The following is a 21,325-nucleotide window of genomic DNA, read 5'->3' as shown; positions in this document are numbered from 1 at the left end:
ACCAACAGCTATTAATTTGCTTATTTATTTTTTAACACTAGCCATATCAACTTGCATTTGAAGAATCAACAGTTTCAACATAAATCTTATTTAATGATAGTAAAGTAAAAAGTGATCTTCATCTTGAAAGCCAGAGTGCAAGTAACTTAACAGCAAATTTACTATCCCTCTAAGTTACTCATTAAAATCTAACATGTAAATATAGCAACTAGTGTTTGATTTATACTGTAATATAGCTGTTGATGACCCATAATTTAAAGGGTTACATCAAAACGCACTTTGATTAGCCCGTTTTCTAACTTAAACAGTATAAACAGCATAAAGAGAATATATATATATATATATATATATATATATATATATATATATATATATATATATATATATATATATATTTGTGTGTGTGTATATATTAATTTAAAGTGTCAAGCAACAAAAATATCTGCTTGTGCTGACAATATATAAACATTTTTTCCATAGCAAATTTCTTGTAAGAATCTAAACTACAATGACATAATTGGTCATATACTGCACAGTATTACAAGCAATCAAGTGTACGAGTTGGGGCACAAAAAAAGGAATGTTGTCAAAGTGGATGTTTGTTTTCTTTTCATCAGCCCTTGAAAATAATTCATAGCAAAAGAAAAATACATTAGCACTTCAGCTCCTGAGCTAAACTCTCAGTTTAAGGCGTTCGATGTGACACAAAATATGTTATTTACATGTAAAAAATAAAGTTTGAAACACCCTGCAACCCAAAGCTTTATGCGCTGCTTCTGTCAAGAAACACAAGGGTCCACACCATCTGATGGAAACATGATGCTTGGCAGACTCTTCCCTTTCGTCAGAGAGAGCATTCACAGATCATTTTTTATGCAGCTCTCTTTAAATCGGCATTAGCAGCGCCAACCTTACAGGAAAGAATCTTCTGATGGCGGAGCGTAAGAAAATCCCAAAAAGGCATCGTCCGCTTCCATGACACTCGCATTGACGATCGACGGCCCTGATGAGAAGCACACAGAGTTTGGCACGGTTTCCTCTGTAAACTCAGGATCAAAGTTTGAGATGTCATACTGGGATTCCTGCAAGACAACATTAGAGAGTTGATCATATTAATACATTTCTTTTCAGTTTCAGTAGCTGTCAAAAGTTAGCAATAATTGACTTTTTTGCTCACATGGGCTTACTAAATCGAACTGCACTAAAACACTAATATTGTGAAATATGATTACAATTTAAAAGAACGTATTTTAAAATATAATTTAATCCTGTGCACTGTAAAAAGCCATTAGTTACTTAACTTCTAAAAGATAAGTAAATCTGTTGACTTAACTTTATAATTATGCATATAGTTTGTTTACTTAATATTTATGAGGCAACGAGTTTACTCTCTTTTTAAGGTCCCATGAAATTAAAATACAGTTTTAGATGTTAATATCAGTATTATTCATTTTTAGGATATCTATAAGCTAGTGTGCCCAAAAACATTGACAAAATTCGCATTTAGAAGATATAAATCTGATATAAACATGTAATTTGGCTTGTAGTCCATCACTTCCGCCCAAATTGATCTCTAGTATCTGACACAGCCCACCGCCTTTAAGACGCTTCTCATTTGCTTTTCATTTGATGCACTTGAGCTCAACCCCTCTCACTGGCAGAGCTGTGCTACAACAAAACACTATTGGCTGTTTTATAAAAAGGGGAGGAGTTACTCTGTCCCACCCTCTCATCGTGTTTCTGTTCACGAGACCGTTCATGCAGCACTTCATGAGACCTTTAAGTAAAGTCAACTAATCGCTTTATACAGTGTAATGGCAAAGTTGAATTTTCTGCATAGTTTCTCCAATGTTCAGTGGGGCATGATCCTTAAACAATCATTTTGCAATGATGATTTTGGTGCTCAAGAAGCATTTATTAATAATATCAGTTTGGAAAACAATTTTTTTGCTGCTTAACATTTTTGTGAAAACTTTTTTGTGGAAACCGAATAACATTTTTTGATATCTAATGAAATTTTAAGTAAAATAAATAAACAAAAATAAATATATAAATAGAAAGAAACAAAGAGTTTTATACAAAAGTAAAACTGAAGACATTTATAATGTTACAAAGAGATGTCAGATACTACAGAGCATTGGGTTGCTTATGATCTAATGAGAAACTGTAGTCTGAGGTGACGTGAATAAAACCGTTGATCAATTTGGGCGGAAGTGACAAACTCCAAGTCAAATGTTCAAATATTTTTTTTCTATTGAACTTTCTATTTATCAGTAAATATAAACGTAAAAATATATCACAGTTTCCACAAAAACATTAAATAGCAAAAAAAAAAAAAAAAAACTGATAATAAAAATAAACATTTTTAATAATTTGATGAATAAATACATAATTAAATGTTTTTGCCATCACTGGACATCACCACATTTATTTGCTTGTTTGCCTTTCAATCGCTGTTTCTACAGGTTTTATCAAGTCAATTTAAGACATTTAAGATCATTGTGAATGAAATTTCAGACTTACACAAGGCTAAACGCTAAGGATTTTTAAAAATGGCCCAGTTAAAAACCTTAAAAACAAATACTATTGTCAGCGCAATAACCTAGTGGTTAGCGCGCTGACATATGGTGCAATAGCACTTCAGGGCGTCCCGAGTTCGAATCCTGCCTCGTGGACATTTCCCATCCCTACCCCCCTCTCTCTCCCACTTCGCTTCCTGTCTGAAACACTGTCCTATTAAACCATATTGTAAATAGAGTTAATAAATAAACGTTTGTTAAAACATTTATAGAAATAGATTGTTGGTGATTAGATTGGTGTTAGCCCGATTGGGTATAGCTTACATTAAAAAATTAAGACCTGTTTAAAATTATTTAAGACCTACAACACAATATTTTGTGAATTTAAGACTTTTTATGGCCTAAAATGTAATTTTTGAAATTAAGCCATTTTAAGACCACACTGATACCCTGATAAAAAGAGTAGGTTTTCATTTTTTAATTACATCGTAAAGTGTAATCTTGCATTTTGTAAAAGATCAAATAAATGCAGAATAAAAAAGCTAATAAATGTGAACATAAAGAGGAAATATAAAAAATAGCAATGAATTCAAACTCTTACCACACTAGGGTTAAATGGAGGAGGAATCTTTTTCTGTTCAAGGTCATCCCAGTTAATAGAAGAAAAAAATTCATGTTCTCTGACTTCATTCTGCAACAAAAAGCACATAACAACATATAAGACCTTTTTTAAACACTAAGATATTAAAATTCAATATTAAGTCACTGAATATCATGCTGAACTTGACGCATTCTTCAAAAACCCAATTGAGTTGCTACTAAAATATCCATCAAAAATCCTCCACCAGGGGGTGATGTATTAATACCAAAACCACTCACAAAGTCATCTCTGTAGCCAAGCCTCCTGGTGTGGTCTTTCTCCAGCAGGGTCTGAAGGATGGACCACGCAGCTGTGGATGCCCCGGGCCGCATGACAAGCTCCTTGTGAAGAATGTTGTCATACATCTCATGCGTGTCCCTGCTGTAGAACGGAGGCTGTAGAGCAAGAATTTAAGCTTTATGTTTGTCTATATTTCCAGAGGCAGCAGACCAGATTTATGCTTTATTTGTGCCTTACCAGTCCATAAAGCATTTCATACAGCACAGAGCCCAGACACCACCAGTCCACAGTGTTATCATAGGGTTGTTTCCTGAGTACTTCTGGAGCTAGATACTATCAGGACAACAGGAGAAAGCAATTATGGTGTTGAAATCAATTATTCTACTCTCTAAAAGCTTAAAAGGGGTAATATGTGGTATTCAGAACACTTATTACATGACATACGAGAGACTAAATGTGATTTGATGGCCAAAGTTAGATTTGTACTTTGCTTTGCAGTAAAATAATGGAAATATTTTTGCAGTACTGTACTGTAAACTGTTAAATGTTTAGGTGAATATGTAAATACTGTATATGCCGTGTACTTTGTTCTCATTCATAAATATTAATAATATGTCAGAAAACCACAGTAAAGGCGGTATCAGATAATAGGCATATGGACATGTTTGCACAAGCTCTGCAATTCACCACCAAAGTATTTCTGAATCTATAACAATTTATTAGTATTGATTTCATAAATAAACAAAAAAGAGTGATGCAAATGTCCTTTTATTAATAATTGGAAAAAATTTAATTGACAAAAATAAGTCACCAGGCTGTCATAGACTGACTTAGAAGAAAGGGAAGGTCTTGTTGTTTGTTATTTTATTCATATATTGACAGTTACAAATACATGAAAATTCTGACATACAGCCCCTTTAAGGTTCATAAAAAAATCAAATTATTTTATCTGAGTGTTATAAAGAAACGATTTAATAAATCGACAGTAGTTATTTTTATATACAATAACTAGGCCCACACAGAATCTGCATGCACAGAAATTTGCGAATTTATAGCCCATTATTGAGTCTATGTATTTACTTGTGTAAATGTGTGTAAATTTATATTTATTCAGATTTTAAAATAAATTTTATTAATATTATTGTGATTTAATAATAGTAATATTAAAATGTTCATATGATTTATTTAAATCCACAGATTTTTTACAAAATTCTCAGCAGAAATAGCAAAAAATGTCTGCAGATTCTGTCTGGCCCTAGCAATAAGTAACTAAAATGAATATATTTTTTACTATTACATATATATTAGAAATATGTAAAACATATGTTTTAAAATAAGATCAAAAACACACTATGGACCCTTTTCACAAGACTGTACGAGCATCTTAAATCCTTGAAAGCTTTTAATATTTTGACTTTTTAAAAACATGTACATTTATATATATTCACGTATGTATTATATCATCTTTGAATCAAATTACAAAAAATTAATTACCGCTTGTGAGCTGTTTCTTATGCAGCGTCTATGGGGCAGGACAGTAAATTTGATGTTTTTTCTCTTCTGGCTGCTGTTATCAGTCTCACACAATTTTTGTCCTTTTTCTGAAAGTCTTGATAACACCACCATAGCGTTTTTCTTGTATTATTTCAGAAAATGGGATTGCAAAAAATAATAATTTGTAGTACTCTCTCATTCACTATGCATAAAGTTTACTCAAATATGACGGCTTCCACTACTGAGAAACCCGGAAATGTGAAAAGGGTCTGTTGTTCAAAAATTTGGGGTCAGTAAAATGTCCTTGTTTTCTGACAGAAATCTTGTTTTCTCATGCAGCTGAACAAGGCTGCATTTATTTGATTAAAAATACTGTAAAAACAATAACATTGTGAAAAACTACTGCAATTTAAAATAACTGTTTACCACTGATGTATAACGTATATTTGATGGCTGCGATGGTGAATTTTTACATCTTCAGAAATCATTATATGTAAACAATAGTGCTACCTAACATTTTATTGCAGAGGTTTGTTTTTTGTAAGAATTATTCGATAAAGATTAAAATAATATCTTTATATACTGTCTTTATTAACCATAAATTATTTGCTAGCTGAAAAACATCAATGTTTTCCCAATAAAACAATCTCACTGGCCTAAAACATTTGAACAGTAATCTAAGAATCATTCGTGTTTTTTGTATAATACAATACCTCAGGTGTCCCACAAAATGTGGTGGTTGTGTCTGCTTGAGAGATGCCCTCCTTACACAGTCCAAAGTCAGTCAAGACTATATGGCCCTTTAACAGACAAAAGATGCCAACAGGAACATTTTTAGGGAACATGTCACCACACAAATAGCCTATTATTCCCAGAGCCAACAAATCTGGTGTCTGACTGGAATATTTGCCAGGGCCTTGTAACCTCCACACAGTTTCATTAGAATTGACCACTGCACAAATAAAACTTAACCTACATCTCATTCTCAAGCATTCTTACAAATGAAAAACTATGTCTTTGGTTTCATTTTCAATGTTTCATTTGGCTGAAAATAAAGCTCCACTTCATACACCTTGTCTGGGGTAATCAGAAGAGTTTATTATACTTCTCACAGCACTGATAGATTACTCTGTTTCCCCTGGAACTCTCACAATGTTGATCGGCTACGCTCTGGCAATGATAAAAGTGTGGAAAAAAAGGGACTAAGGATACTTACTTGAGAGTCCAGCAGGATATTTTCTGGTTTTAAATCCCTGGGAACAAAAGAACACTTAACTTGTTAGCATTCTGCCATATGTTCTTATTCAGGAACAGCTCAAGATAAAAAACATTACACAGAAAAAAAAATGAAATATAGGTATTATAATATTACAAGACAAGCCATAATGTATTTCATTTGTATGAGTAGCAATCCCGACACACCCTATGAATGCAAACTATGTTGTCATGATGGCCGCTTGACACACGAGAGTAATTTTAAATGACAACAGTTAAGCCATTGCACCAATCTACATTTTTCAAATACAATTTAGGGAGATCCAACTCAGGGAGGAGGTGTAGAATGTGCCTGTTAAACATTCATGTGCTTCTGGGAATTCTCACACACTTTAATAGTTAAATATCCTTCAAAAAGAACAATTTATAGGATAAAACAGTCTTATTTTTAGGGTCAAAACTCCATTCATTTTCTCCAATGATAAAATGCTAAACATTTAAACACTAATCATTTATGAGCACCGACGTTGTCAGTTGATTGTTTATGCCTTTTATAACCCATCATTATATACTAATTATTTTAAGTGCATTTGTGTTTAAGACACTCAAAAAATGATGCTTGTTGTTTGTTCATACTACAAACACAATTCTTGAGGGTTTTTGAGAAAACTTAATTGTTTTATGTTAAATCCAGGTAAATTAGTAGTATTAGTGGAGTGATGACACGTCGATCTCTCATTATTATTCATAGACAAAGTTTTCTTATCCTATGAGAAGACCTTGCTTCTTAATTATCCATGACAGCACACGTTTCCGATGAGAGACCTGCCAAGCTGCGAGACCGCGTCCGTGCATGGCACGCAGTACGTTCATAAAGCATCATATGTGTTTGTTTCCATAATCCACAGGGTTGGAATCATTGGTCTGTATGTGGGTAGCAAGCATTGTTGTGGGGAGAGCTGTACAAAAATTGGAGAAAGGCGGACATTGTGTTTTATCAGTTGAGTTCGTTACCATTCAGACACATCTCTCTGTGCTGCGGTGTTCGCACATACGTAAAATCTTCCAGATTACCGGCATGGCTAATGGTTGAAATAGGGAGACCTGCTGCACTGCTATTTACTGTATCTGTATTTAGACCCAGGGATTCAGGAGGAGAAAAGTCCTCCTCATTTATACTGTTTATATAAACATGATTTTCTTTATAATGATATAACAAATTGCGGTTATGCGTATATATTATATGAATAGCCTTTCGTATTTGTAGCAGGGCATTACATTTTTATTTCTTTGTATTTCAGCTTTGTAAACCATAAAATCACGTATCTCCTCACGTTTTGTGTCAGATATTTTTTTGTCTGATTTTGTGAGCCAACTGACAGTTGTTGGCCCCTGTTTTTCCCCTGCTCTGCCAGCCACGTCCACTCCTCTCGCAGTGCTCCACGCCCATGTTGTAGCATTTTTTGAAAAAATTCTGAGGTAGACTTGAACTGAAGGTGGGGATTCATGACCCTTTAACAAAACTTTATGTGTAAAAATTATTTTAAAAAGGGCACAAATGTATTCAACAGCACAAGAAAACCTTTAGTAAAGTTGTATTTACCTGTAAACAATGTTAAGAGAGTGCAAGTAACCCAGAGCGCTTGCCATCTCGGCGATATAAAACTTTGCTCTGGGTTCAGGAAAGGTCCGCTCTTTTTGGAGATGAAAGAAAAGCTGTAATAGAAAGAATAAGTCAAAATACTCATTCGCAACAGGCAATCTATTATATCGAGGCTACTTTGTGATCTTCCTTATAATGCTAGTGATTATTTGTATGATTTCTCATTTGCCTGGCATTTAAAATAATATAATCATAACTCTTAAAATATCTTGAAAAGAATTATTCAAGACCGGTGGTTAAGTGAGCATGTGAATAGTAACCATGCATAATGGCCAATAATTAGCAACAGTCATACACTTCATCTCCTTTATATTCACATGACTCTATGCCACATTTTCTAAAGTGATGTCATTTAAAAGGATAGTTCACCCAAAAAAATTATATTTAATCACCATTTACTCACCCTCAAGTGGACTCAAACCCAAGTTACTTTTTTCTGTTATAAACAAAAGAGAATATTTTTATGACTGTTGCAAACTATTAGCCATTGACATCCATAGTAGGTTAAAAAAATATTATGGAAGTCGAAAAGTTTAAAATATTAGTCAAAATTTCTTTTTTGCTCAACAGATAAAAAAAAACAAGCGGACGATGAACAGTTTTGGGGAAAGTTACTTTTGAAAGTATTTAGTAATGCATTACAATATTGAGTTACTCTCCTAAAAAAGTAAGTAGTTGCGTTAATTAGTTACTTTTTATGGTAAGTAATGGGTTGTGTTACTTTTGAGTTTATTACATAACTCGTGTTACTTGTAATGCATTACCCTCAACACTGATGATGAGTACATACATTTCCAGTTTTGGATGAACTATCCCATTAAAACATATATGATTTTGTGGTCCTGTTCTAAAATGAAGGAATTCTGGGTTAAAGTGCAGTTACATTCAGGATGTTTCTGGATGCTGCTTTTCGTTTTGTCCTGGAATATATGTACTGGGAGACCAGTTCGTGTTGAGGTCTGGGGCTGGTTGCACTAGCAGTGAGCAAGGTTAAACGTAGCCCAGTTGTAACTTAAAGGGACGCCAAGTTACAATTTACACACTACTAAATATTTTTGTGTTGCACCTCCAAACTTAGTTTAAACGTAACGCTACGTTCCAACTAAATATTTACGGCAGCCTCCCAGCATGTCTAAAAGTAGAAAAGATGACCACGAGATTAGTTTACATTGAGGAGCTCGCGATCATATTGAAGAATGATCTCCCTCTACTCACAGCCTTATTTTCTTTGTGAAAGAATTTAATGTGTTTTTATGTGTTATACAAGTGTTTTTTGTTAATTGTAATTAAAACGAGAATTTCTTCATGGCTGAGTTATTCTTTCTGCTGTTTTCTCTATCATATATAGGATATAAAAAAAAAAACAAGAATGTTTTGATAACTTTATGTGTACTTTGCGTGCATTCACGGCTCGCGATGCAGGTATGTGCGCCATCTGTTATTAGTGACTGACGTAATTTATCATTTAATTTACATAGGACAGTCATATATAGATGCATTAGTTGCAGAATTTTAAAGCAATTTAACGATTTATTTAAATGTTTTTATAGGATATTACGTCACTCAATGCGACAGCGCATGACTTTATGGAGAGCTTACTACGTTTTGGTCCACCATCATTTCAAGAATGTGTTACAGGATTGGGAAAGGTGGCAGCATATGAAAAAATGACATGTAGATTACTTGATAAATTGGATGTTTATCAGAGAATTTGGGGAAATTATTTAGCATTGGATGAATATGGTCACTGTGGTGAGAAGCACTGTAAAAGTGTAATTATCTTATTTTATTTATTTATGTTTTATTATTATTGTTTTTTTTTTTTGCTATTATTATTTTTTGTATGTGTGTTTTTTTATTTATTGAGTTTATATTATTTATCTGTATTTACTGGATTTATGATAGCAACATCTAATTACTGTAACTGCCGTTGTTGGGGAGGGGAGGGGAAATGAAGTGTTGAAAAGATGTAAAAATGTGTAAACTGATGGTACTGTTAAATTATAGAAGAAAATAAAAAAATGTTATCATAAAAAAACATGACTTTTTTTCTTCAGTACAACACAAAACAAGTCAAAAGTGGCCTATTTTGGACCCCATTAACTTTTATTGTACGAAAGGAAGTTTTCAGAAGAAGAAAATGATTTTGAACAAATTACGCAATAAGGAGGACGACAATTTCCTTGATGATCTACATACAGTAACAAATATTACTTTTGTTATTAGCTCTATTTACAGTAAACTGGTTTAATCTGCTAAACGGGGGATTTGAGATGTGATCAGGCAGATGTGAGCCTTGAGTGTCTCACAACCACAATACTCACTTCTCCACCATTGACAAAATCCAGAACAAAGTATAGCTTGTCCGTTGTCTGAAAGGAATAGTGCAGGCCAACCAGGAAGGGGTGTTTAACATTCTTCAGCAACACATTGCGCTCAGCCATGATGTGCTTTTGCTGCCGTGAAAAGAATACCAAGGCCATTCATTAATCAGAAGTCAAAGAACATGAATGAGTGAGCGCATGTAATGTTTTGCTTTTGAAACAAAGGAAAATGGTTACCTCTCTCCTGTTTAGGATGACCTTTTTTTGCAAGACTTTGATGGCATAACACTTCCCATCCCGTTTCCTCTTTGCAAGAAGAACCTTTGTGTGAGAGAGGACATGGTGGGTTAGTAACAGTTTCACCTTCCACTACGGCTACCCATTAGCCAAAACAAAAATACAAGTTCTGTCTTTAAAACTGAGGGACTTTCACTTCCTGAATGGAGAGTCCAGGGCTCAGAAACAAACACCAGTGCTAACCGTACACCAAACAAAACTGAGAGATTATAAAGGCTCGGTGACATTTAGAACTTTCCGTAACTGATACAAAATGTACACAAACTTTCACAATTAGTGGCAGCCATAAATAGATTTTAATAAAGAGCTTTTGTTTTCACCAATCATTTAACTTAAAAAGAAACTTACCTTCCCAAAGCTTCCCTTTCCTATGACTTTAAGAAAGTCAAAGTCAGTGGGCTTTGCGCTAAAGAAAAACACATGAGCATGAAGGCCAAAATGAAGGCATGTGGATGATTAATTTCCATCATTTGAATATTTATATGAATTTCTACCTGATCTGTTACATAATACAAAATTAGTCAATATATAAAGAAATAAATGAACTCTACAAATCTATTTAAAATAATTAGGACACTTACTGTGGATTTGCAGATGGCCCCAGGTTAATGTTTCTAGAGGTAGAGTTACTCTATAAAATATAAGACAAAAACACAGCTATGATTCAATTCAGTGATGTAATAAAGCACACTTGCCATTTAGTTTCTTTAATTTATTCTGATCTTAGTTATAGTGATCTTAGGACAGTAAGGTCAGACTTTGCTTAGACAAAAGTCTTGTCATTTAACAGAAATAATGTACAGTATAGAATATAAAGTCATTGTGCAGTGGAAAAGGTATTAATATTGTGTATGAATCCCATGAGCTTGGAGGACTGCATCCATGCATCTCTGCAATGACTCAAATAACTTATAAATAAAGCCATCTGAAATGGCAAAGAAAACGTTCTTGCAGGACTCCCAGAGTTCATCAACATTCTTTGTATTCATCTTCAATGCCTCCTCCATCGTATTACCCTAGACATGCTCAATGTTCATGTCTGGTGACTGGGCTGGCCAATCCTGGAGCACCTTGACCTTCTTTGCTTTCAGGAACTTTGATGTGGAGACTTAAGTATGATAAGGAGTGCTATCCTGCTGAAGAATTTGCCCTCTCCTGTGGTTTGTAATGTGATGGTCTTGATACCTCAGGCTGTTGATGTTGCCATCCACTCTGCAGATCTCTTGCACGCCCCCATACTGAACGTGACCCCAAACCATGATTTTTTCTTCACCAAAATTGACTGATTTCTATGTAAATTTTGGGTCTAAAAAATCTACCTTCTGCCACTTTTCCAAATGATCAACTAGAAGTCAAGTTATTATTTGTTGCTCTTACAACTGGGATTGACGACAAGACTTTTGTAGGGTGGCGTATGTCCTGTTGACATGTTCAGATACATAGAAACATCTTTGTTTAAAAATATCCATATATGATACGATATAGTATAATATATAGTCATATATTCCATTCTATATCTGGATTCAAGTTTTTCTATCCACTGTGCTATTGTTGGAGGGTGTGGCTTCATCCAATTTATTGTTATAGTCTTTCTTGCACTTAGTAAAAGTATATGTACTATACATCTCTGGTTTTTATCATATACATCCTGGTGTATTCCTTTCTGATCTAAGTTGTATATGGACTATACAAAAACATAACCATCTACTAGTGCTGGAGGATATGGCATGAATGCAATCTTGATAATTATTTTCCATATTGAACAATAACAACATATATTTTGATATCAGTTGTTAATGCTTCCAGGTTTAAAAGAGTATCTCAATAATGACTGAACCCACAAAAATTAGAGGCTCCATTAAATAGCATAACATATTTTCGGTGGTCGAAAATTCGGTATATCTCTAATATCAACACACTTCTAGAATCTCATTGTTGCACATTTCTGCTGTGTGATTGGCTCTTAGATCAATATAGAGTAAAAAAAAGTAAAGAGCTTATCACTGATATTGACAAATTTCATCACGATTCGATATAATATCATATATCCGCCCGGTCCTACCATCTACATTTACATGAAAATCTTCAGTATTTGAAAAGTTTTGCTTCAAATGACAATGTAGCCAAAAATATCCCCTTTCATACGATTCTGCAAAACCATCTAAAAATGCTGCATTATGCATGTCAGGCCAGTAATTATGGAGAGAGATTTATGGAGAGAGATTAGACTCAATAATAATTCACGCAAAAGACATGATGTACACATGCGTAGCCAAATTCACGTACGTAAAATATTTATTTATACTTACAAAAACAATTCACATGCACAAAATAAAAATACATTTTCATAAAATACGTTTCACAAATGCAAAACACCATTTGCAAATATATAAGAGTGTACAAAAAGTTTTGAATGTTTAAAATTCACGAGTTCATCCTGAATGAGAATGTGCAAATCCTCTCTCACGTACGACTCACCCTGAATACGAGTGTGTGCATTTTTGAGACTTTCCTGTCAGCACACACCTCCCACGTGAGTCACTCGTGCCCTGTAGCCAATAAGATGCGAGCTTACTGTTCAACCAATCACAACCAATCACAACTCATCATTTGCGCAGTCTGACTTAATTAACGGAGATGATCTTAATTTACGTTATAAATTTTACATTATAAACAACAGCAGCCATTGCTTTAACAAACGTTTGATACTTAATCTTTGCATACATAAACCACTATACAAATCAAGTAACCACTTACCCGCGCATCCCGCTCTTCACCTGCCATGCTAAATAGAGGAGTATTCTTCTTCTTAGAGGATCATCTCCGTTAATTAAGTCAGACTGCGCAAATAGTGAGTTGTGATTGGTTGTGACGCATGTGTACATCGTGTCTTTTGCGTGAATTATTATTGAGTCTAATCTCTCTCCATAGTAATTGGCGATGACACTTTAAGAAACACTACTGCACCACACATTCTGATTTGTTTTCTGTCTTTTACATTAAAATCGCTTGCATTTTTAGCTAATGTCCCCTGAGATTGAAAAATGAAACCAGTTTTTATTTCAGATCCCCAAAACATGTTTTTGCTGCATAAATGAATGAGCAAAACACATTAAAAGTGATATGGTTTTACATGAAAACTATTTTACATAACAGCACCCAAAACAACCAAAAATGTGCATCACATTGCATTTCAGGACCCCAGAAAGGATCTGATAATATGTAATAATAATTAAACTACTAGTCATAATTACATTTTTAAAATCAAACATTGTTATATCTAAAACTGCAGTGTAGCTAACATAAATAACAAGCAAGACAACAACAAAAATGTACAGTACGAAGACCAGTTACTCTATATCTTATGTTCAAAAGCAAAATTAATATTACTAGAACAAGCACCAACCTTGTCGTCTTCATCCTCTGAGCCATCAGAGAAGTTTTTGGCTTTGTCCATCTGCAGAAAGACTTTGACATCGGGACTGTGCATTCGAAATGAACATTCACATGTTAGAGGTCTGACTGAGCCAATACAAAGCCACAGCTGTGAGGAGGAATATGAGCTAACATCAACAGCTCTCTGTAACAAGAACCGTAACCATGACAAATTTTTACAAAGAATCAAAAAGAAGCATCTTTATTTGGCACTGCTTCACAAGATACCATCGGACCAGCTTTGTACTCAAAATGGTCAGAGAGATATTTGATTATGGCTGCTTTTCTGGCTCGTGTCCATTGCAAAGCCCACTCAAATTTTGCATACATTAGATGCACTGACGTGGTGTTATGATAAAGCAAAAATTGCAAAAATGGACTGCTATACTTACTGGCTGCAGAGCTGTGAATGGGATACGATCCTCTGAATGAACTCATGTAACCCTGCTCGTCTCTGTTTTATAAACTCTAAGAATCAAACAAAATATAGCTGTAAATGAGCACAAAGGACTATCCTTTTCAATTCAATGCTGCAATTGTTTATTGTATAAAAGGAAACCAAAAATCCTTGAAACAATTAAATGTATTATTATCACTATGCACAGGCAAAGGCATGAACTGAATAATGTATGATCTTGGTTTCATTCTTTTGAAGGCAATAATTCATAGAACTACAAGCTTTACTTATATACTAACAGCTTGCACCAACACAAATCCTTTTTAGGCATTAAACAGCTGTGTGTATTTACAAAAAATGAACAGAGAAAAAAAGTGAACAGCTGTGCCTGACTTTATTGCATTTGTTTTTGTAGGAGGTTCCCTTTTAGACACCAAATTTATTTAAATAAAAAGCTATTTTTTACTAAGGTTTTTGATAGGGGTGTCACAGATCATGGTTGATCCGTGATTCGTACAGATCACAACTCACAGTTTGGAACACATGTGACCCGCAGATTAATACATTTTATTTTACTTTTAGATTAATCCTAAATTTGTAACAATCACAAAGAAACCCCCTCTCAGTCATATCACATGTATGAAAGCATTTAGCCCAGTTGAGGTAGATTATTTGGGATGTGGTGGGTTTTTTTGGTTATTAAAGGTCTGTCACTACTTGTTTACCCTGACTAATGCATCATTCAATGTAAGCTGCACGATTAATCATTAAAAGATTAAGATCTAAACACCCACGCAACACAAATTTTAAATGATGGTGATTTGCATGTGTTTATTAATCCTTCGAATTGCTGCATTCAAATCTGTGTTTGCAAAAATCAATAAAGAGATTGTGTCTTTAGTTCAATAACACAGAAGTACTGGGATAACAGTTGGTAGTTTAGATAAAACCACTGATGTTTATGGTAAAGAATAAAATCAGCATCATTTAACTTGACACTCAAAAATGAAAGTTGTAGGCAGCAATTACAATATTTAACCAATAGGTGGCGACAACCAGACATCAAAAATTTTGCCACTGAATAATTCTTCAAAAATGACACAGCTAGCAATTAAATTTATTGAAAATGAGACTAAAAATAAATATGGGTTGTACAAATTATAAAGTTAGATTTTTACATTTAGTAGTAGTAACAATGAATTTTTCACAGTACTGAATACTTTACAGTTTTTTATACAGCTGATTATGTCTTCATTTTATTTTTAATAAAATTACAGGTTGTAAGTTCTTTTTATTAAAACCAAAAGTATCTCTCAGTAATGTTTTTGTAATAAATGAAAAGCAAATTACATTTGTCTCCTCCCCTTTTTGGCTGATCCAAAAAATGGTCCAATCTGCAACTAAAATACCACAATGTGATCTGAACTGTGAGATTTATGATCCGCTACACCTATATTTTTTGAGAAGTCAATTTATAGTAATTGTACCTCAATTTAACAATTTTATCCTTTAAAATATACAATGATGTTATATTGCTTCAAAAATGGAGGAAATGGCTTGAATATATTTCAGATTGAAGACCTGATTTTGTTGCTATAAATAAACAAAGGATGCTTAACTGACAGATAAATACATGCTAATGTGTGTATTCGTATACGGTTATATATATATATATATATATATATATATATATATATATATATATATATATATATATATATATATATATATATATATATATATATATATATATATATATATATATATATATATATTTATTCATGATGTATTCTATATAATATCTACATGTATATGTATAATGAAGGTGGTCATTGGAGACTATTCTGAAAGAAATTATAATAGGACACATGTTCTCACACTGGATGTAAATAGTGTTTTTCAACTTCTATTATTATTATTATCTTTTAATTCTTAAGCTGTTTTTCTTTTTATAATTTACTTTGTATAGAATTTGTATACAATTCTTGGAGGTACTAATGAAGCTAAGGGTTTTTAAATGTTCTTGTTTACACTTAGTTATTGTTAGAAAAAACAGTGTAAATTATTGATATTGTGGTATTTTTGTAGACTGCACAAAAACTAATTAAAAAAAAGAAATAAAAAAAGAAAAGATAAAATACTGGAAAAACATGATTTTTTTTTTGGTTTTATTTCCAAAGGTGAAACATTAAAATAAAGCTGAAATACAGGGGAAAAGAGTATGTCTTGTCACCCTAGTAATTTGTGCACAGCTTCCAGCAAGTGACATTTGCACCAACATACAGGAGTGTATGATTTTTGCTGACGTCAAAGACTCAGCTTCTAAAAGTGTTTATGCGTTTGCAATTGATATGTCTGTGTTGCTGCATACATGGCTATTTTTTATCATCACGTTGACCAGGAACCAAGCTGTAAGCCATTTTTGAGGATTACTCACGATTACAATGACTTCTAACAAGAAATGCAGGATTTAGTCATCAGTTCTTAAAAGCAGTGTGTAGCATTGGGGCGCTACTGTACAAATCTGCACCAATTAATTTGCTTGCTATTGTCCAGTAATGCACCAATTACCCAGAAGGAATAAAAGAGAAAGAGGAAAGCAGGCAGAATCTTTGCAATAATGGAGAAGCCCTCTGAACATGTCCACAAATTTTGACCAGACCAATGATTTCTCTATGAAAAAGATCTTGACCACATACTGGCCACATAATTGGTTGCACATGAGCTAAATACAATTGGAACTTGGGTGCACATTCTCCTTTAGTTATTCGTGCACGCAACGTTGCTGCCACATTGTCTGAGAGCATTACATGAGATTAAACAAGGACAAAGATTGCATAGGCTCGAGGCAGGGAGGATTTAGCATGCTTGATTTTTTGTATGGAACACTGTTGAATAATCTAATTTGATAAATACACATGATCTCGGTTAAGCTAAATGAAGCAAAGCCATGAACATGAGGACAACTGTTTCCAGTGGGTAAGGAACAATATGCATTTAATTGTGTTAGAAATTAAACTGTAAAATACCTGGGTCAAAATTGTCGCCAAATATTCTCTTAGCAGGAATCTTCAAATTCAGCGCAGGAAATTGTTTTTTCAACTGTAGAGAAACACAATCTTTTTTAAATACAGAACCATTCGAAAATTATTGGCCAATACAACAATAAAAAAATAACAATAATATTTTTATTCTTCATGGTTGCACTAAATGAACAATAAGATTATAATCATTTGCACAAAAATATTAAGCAGCACAAAAATAATCATATCAGTTATAAACGGAGGAAGGCCTGAGTGACAAAAAAATGAGTTTTTCCTTCATGTGCAAAATAAATTAATACAAAAAATCTAAAAAGCAAATCATGAGTGCAACGCTGAATTAAAATGATATGAGGCAAAAGAGGGATAACACTGATAATTATAAGACTTAGGGTGTACTCGCATGGTTGCCTTGAACTTGAACTGTGGCCATGTGCGATTGTCCCCCTTTCCCTTCGGCCTGCACTCACATTGCATTTTTTGCCTTCAGAGCCCGGGCACACTTACGTCATCGATGATGCAACTGTTCAGTTTAACAAAAGAGAAGCGTTCGCGCTTCATACAATAGCCCCTTTCACAAACACAGACCTTTCCGGAAAATTACCTGCAATTTTCCAGAAAGGTCTGTATGTGTGAACAGTCCCTTTTTGAAAATAACGGTAAATTTGTTTTCCGGAAAGAGAAGTTGTAACATTACCGATAAATTTGCCGGAATGCTGCGCTGTGTGAATGCAGAAGGAAGATTGCCGGAAAGAGCGCATTCATGATTAGAATGCGCTGACGTGAGACGTCTACTCTAGCCAATCAGAACATTCAGACGCATTCACATCCGTGCTGCTTATGAAAATAAAAGCCTTTCAATATTTTTCCAGACACATTTAGCCGCTAGATGTTAGTCAGATAATGGTTCTATGTTCCTTCTAAATGCCAACTTTGTAAAGAATTATCGATAAAATGCTTATGGTAAACCGCTCTTTGTTTACCATTAAGCTCTGCTTCAGTTGCTTGACGCGTGTGCATGTGAAGTGAAGGACTGCTCCGATGAGCGCCAGCACACACATATCGACATACGGAAGTGTATCTCCATATGTTTTCATCGAAGTTGTTAACAATACTTATCCATCCACAGAATTTGTGATGTAGTCAAATGTGTAAACATATAACTGCGGTTCGCACATCTGCCTTTGGATGTCTCTGGGACAAAGCAGCTGCATGAATGTTAAAGCTTTAAATAATAGTGAAACCATCAAAAAAAGGCTGACCCCATACTATATATATACACATACAAGCTCAGCCATTTAGAGCTCATTTCTGGTTAATGATGTCAGAATTTACTGGAATGGATGAATCTTGGAATGGATGTGTGAATGGTCTTTTCTGGGAAAAATCCAGAACGTCCGTGCCTGTGTGAACAGTGTTTTCTTTTTTTTTTGTTCATCAGTAAAATCGTTCCGGAAATTTTCCGCATATTTACCAGTATCACATTGTAAAAGGGGCTATATTCATTTATTCATTTTCTTTTCGGCTTAGTCCCTTTATTAACCAACTTATCCAGCATATGTTTTACGCAAAGGAAGCCCTTCCAGCCGCAACTCACTGGGAAACACCCATACACTCTTGCATTCATACACATCCAGTACGGACAATTTAGCTTATTCAATTCACCTACACCATCTCTTTGGACTGTGGGGAAAACCGGAGCACCCGAGAACACACAAACTCCACACAGAAATGCCAAATGACCCAGCAGAGGCTCGAACCAGGCTCGACCTTCTTACTGTCAGGTGACCGTGTTACCCACTGCGCCACCGTGATGACAGCTTTAGTTATATTGTTTTGGATTATTTTAAGTCGTTTGATATGCAGTGACACAGAGTCAAATATTTTTTGCTGATCCACCACTTTTAACGCTAATAAATGTTTATGAACGTCATTGTGCTGCATGTATTAGAAGGTTTGTTGATGCAGCTGACGTGCAGCGAGGGGTTTGTATCTTTATAAACTGAGACAGTTCACGTTCATTGAAAAGGAAGAATGATTAATAAATCCATGTGAAACAGTCCCTTAAAAGTGATGTTGGGTCTTTAGTTTCACGCTCAGGCATGCTTTGCACTCTAAAGCCCAACCGAACCACGCTCTGGCACACCTCTTCCAACCGGGCCAGGACCGGCCAACTGAACTGCACCTGAGCCTGATTCGGAGCACTCAAACGAACTGGGAAATAGGGGTCAAATGTGCCTGGGCACTGTTCGGATAGCCTAGTGTGAGTACACACTTATCTTTATACATCAAATCAGCATATTAAGATTTCTGAAGTATCATGTTGCATAGAAGAAAGAAATTCAGCTTTGCCATTACAGAAATGAAGTACAATTAAAACAGAAAAAAACTATTTTAAATCCTAACAATATTTCATAATATTAAAGTTTTATTGCATTTTTTGCCCAAATACATGCAGGCTTAAAAAAAATAATTGACCCAAAAATAAACCTTTCCTCACAATTTACTCACACTTAAGTGGTACTAAACTTTTTTCAAATTTCTTTCTTCTGTCGAAGGAAAAACAAGATATTCTGAAGAATGTTGAAAACCAGCAGCCATTGACATTCATAGTAAAAAACGATACTAAACAACATATAATAAAAAACAAAAAAAATACCATGTAAGTCAATGGCTGCTGCTTTCCGAACATTCTTTAAAATATCATCAATTGTGTTCAGCAGAAACTCAAAACAGATTTGGAGCTATCCCTTTAATGAGCTTTAGAGTGTATTCTTAACCAGATAGTGAAGTCCTCCTTATCTTTTCACATTAGCATGGTTTTATATTTACTTGACTAAAAATGTAACTGATTACAAATTCATTTCTTACCGTGTTGTACAATTTGTCAAATTCTGCATATCTCCTGAACACAAACCACTCATGTCTTCCAACACTGACCATAACTTTGTAAACCTGATGAGACAGAGATAAAAGTGGTCACACATTACAATTTAAACATTTAAAACACACTAATCCAAATTGTAAATGAAAAGAACCATCAAAGCTCACGTGACTCACAGTATAGCGTTTCTTCTTGTCCCTCTGCTCATTATAGCATGGAATGCTAACATTGGGACAGCTTGGTTGCTCCTCCATCCTCTCAGAATCTCAAAAGCGACGGTTCATAAATGTAACAGGTCCTCAGAAAGCTTTCCTGCTTCTTTGGCACACCTGATTCTGATGGGAACTTTCCATTCTGGCTCCTGCGCAGAAAATAAACAGAACAGAACATAAGCGAGAGGCTCTACCTCCGCCAAACACTCTTTTCAGCTGAGTCCAGCGTCCACTTTAGCTCCAAAGGGCTCTTTTGGGCCTTGCATGACAGGACAGGAAGGCCACTGAGAGTCACTAATCAAGTGTGGCATGAACACAGAGAGAAGCTTCAGTCTGGGCGGTCAAGCGATGATGAGTCTCCACCTCTCTTTCATCCTCCCCTTCGCTTCTCTCCAACTGAGAGGCGAGCAAACGGGTACGTTCGTCTTTCATATGCCACTTCCACATACTCCCTCTGTCAAGCGCAACACGCGATGGCTCACCGGGTGGGCGACATTCCCGTTCCCCTCTGAGGTATTTTTAGAAAACGCTGCACTGGACACATACAAGATGCAGATTTAAAGGCCAGGAAGCTCTTAAGAGAAGATTGGGAGCAAGGGAATGGCCTGATCAAATTAATTTTGAATTCCCTTTAGGAGTTTGTGCATTAAATATGACATTGGACATTGCTATGTATTTTAATAAACAGTCATGTACAATATATTGGTATTAGCTTGTAAATGCTTATTAAAGTTCCTGTCAACTGTCGAGAATTTAAATTAGGTTGATGTATTAAAGGTAATCAATTATGGATTGTTTGCGCTCGTTGAAGGATTTCAGATGGGTGCACCTGTTCATGAAGGTTATGAGCATACTTTTGCTTATGAAAAGCCAAAAACCAAACTTGATTGAGGGTGGTGGGCCTAAAGTAAATATACAGCAGCAATGGAAATTTCCTAATGTATTTATATAAAAAAATAAATAG

At 34.6% G+C, this 21,325-nt stretch overlaps 1 protein-coding gene across 1 annotated transcript; it reads right to left on the bottom strand.

The window, feature by feature from the left end:
- Positions 1-402: 402 nt before the first annotated feature.
- Positions 403-20,509, bottom strand: sgk3 (serum/glucocorticoid regulated kinase family member 3). The gene is made up of 16 exons (XM_056450741.1): positions 20,326-20,509; positions 20,137-20,220; positions 17,254-17,326; positions 14,220-14,295; positions 13,799-13,874; positions 10,974-11,023; positions 10,741-10,798; positions 10,333-10,416; positions 10,096-10,227; positions 7,712-7,824; positions 6,110-6,146; positions 5,607-5,693; positions 3,637-3,732; positions 3,399-3,554; positions 3,121-3,210; positions 403-1,082 (listed from the first exon to the last, which is right to left on the bottom strand). Exons 1-16 carry the CDS (start codon positions 20,401-20,403, stop codon positions 912-914), a joined length of 1,461 nt encoding a protein of 486 aa, XP_056306716.1. The 5' UTR covers positions 20,404-20,509; the 3' UTR covers positions 403-911.
- Positions 20,510-21,325: the final 816 nt, after the last annotated feature.

The sequence above is a fragment of the Danio aesculapii genome, chromosome 24 (genome assembly GCF_903798145.1).
Source record: "Danio aesculapii chromosome 24, fDanAes4.1, whole genome shotgun sequence".
Classification (NCBI taxonomy): Eukaryota; Metazoa; Chordata; class Actinopteri; order Cypriniformes; family Danionidae; genus Danio; species Danio aesculapii.
The sequence above is the reverse complement of the archived record's forward strand: the minus strand, read 5'-3'. Positions and strand labels throughout refer to the sequence as shown.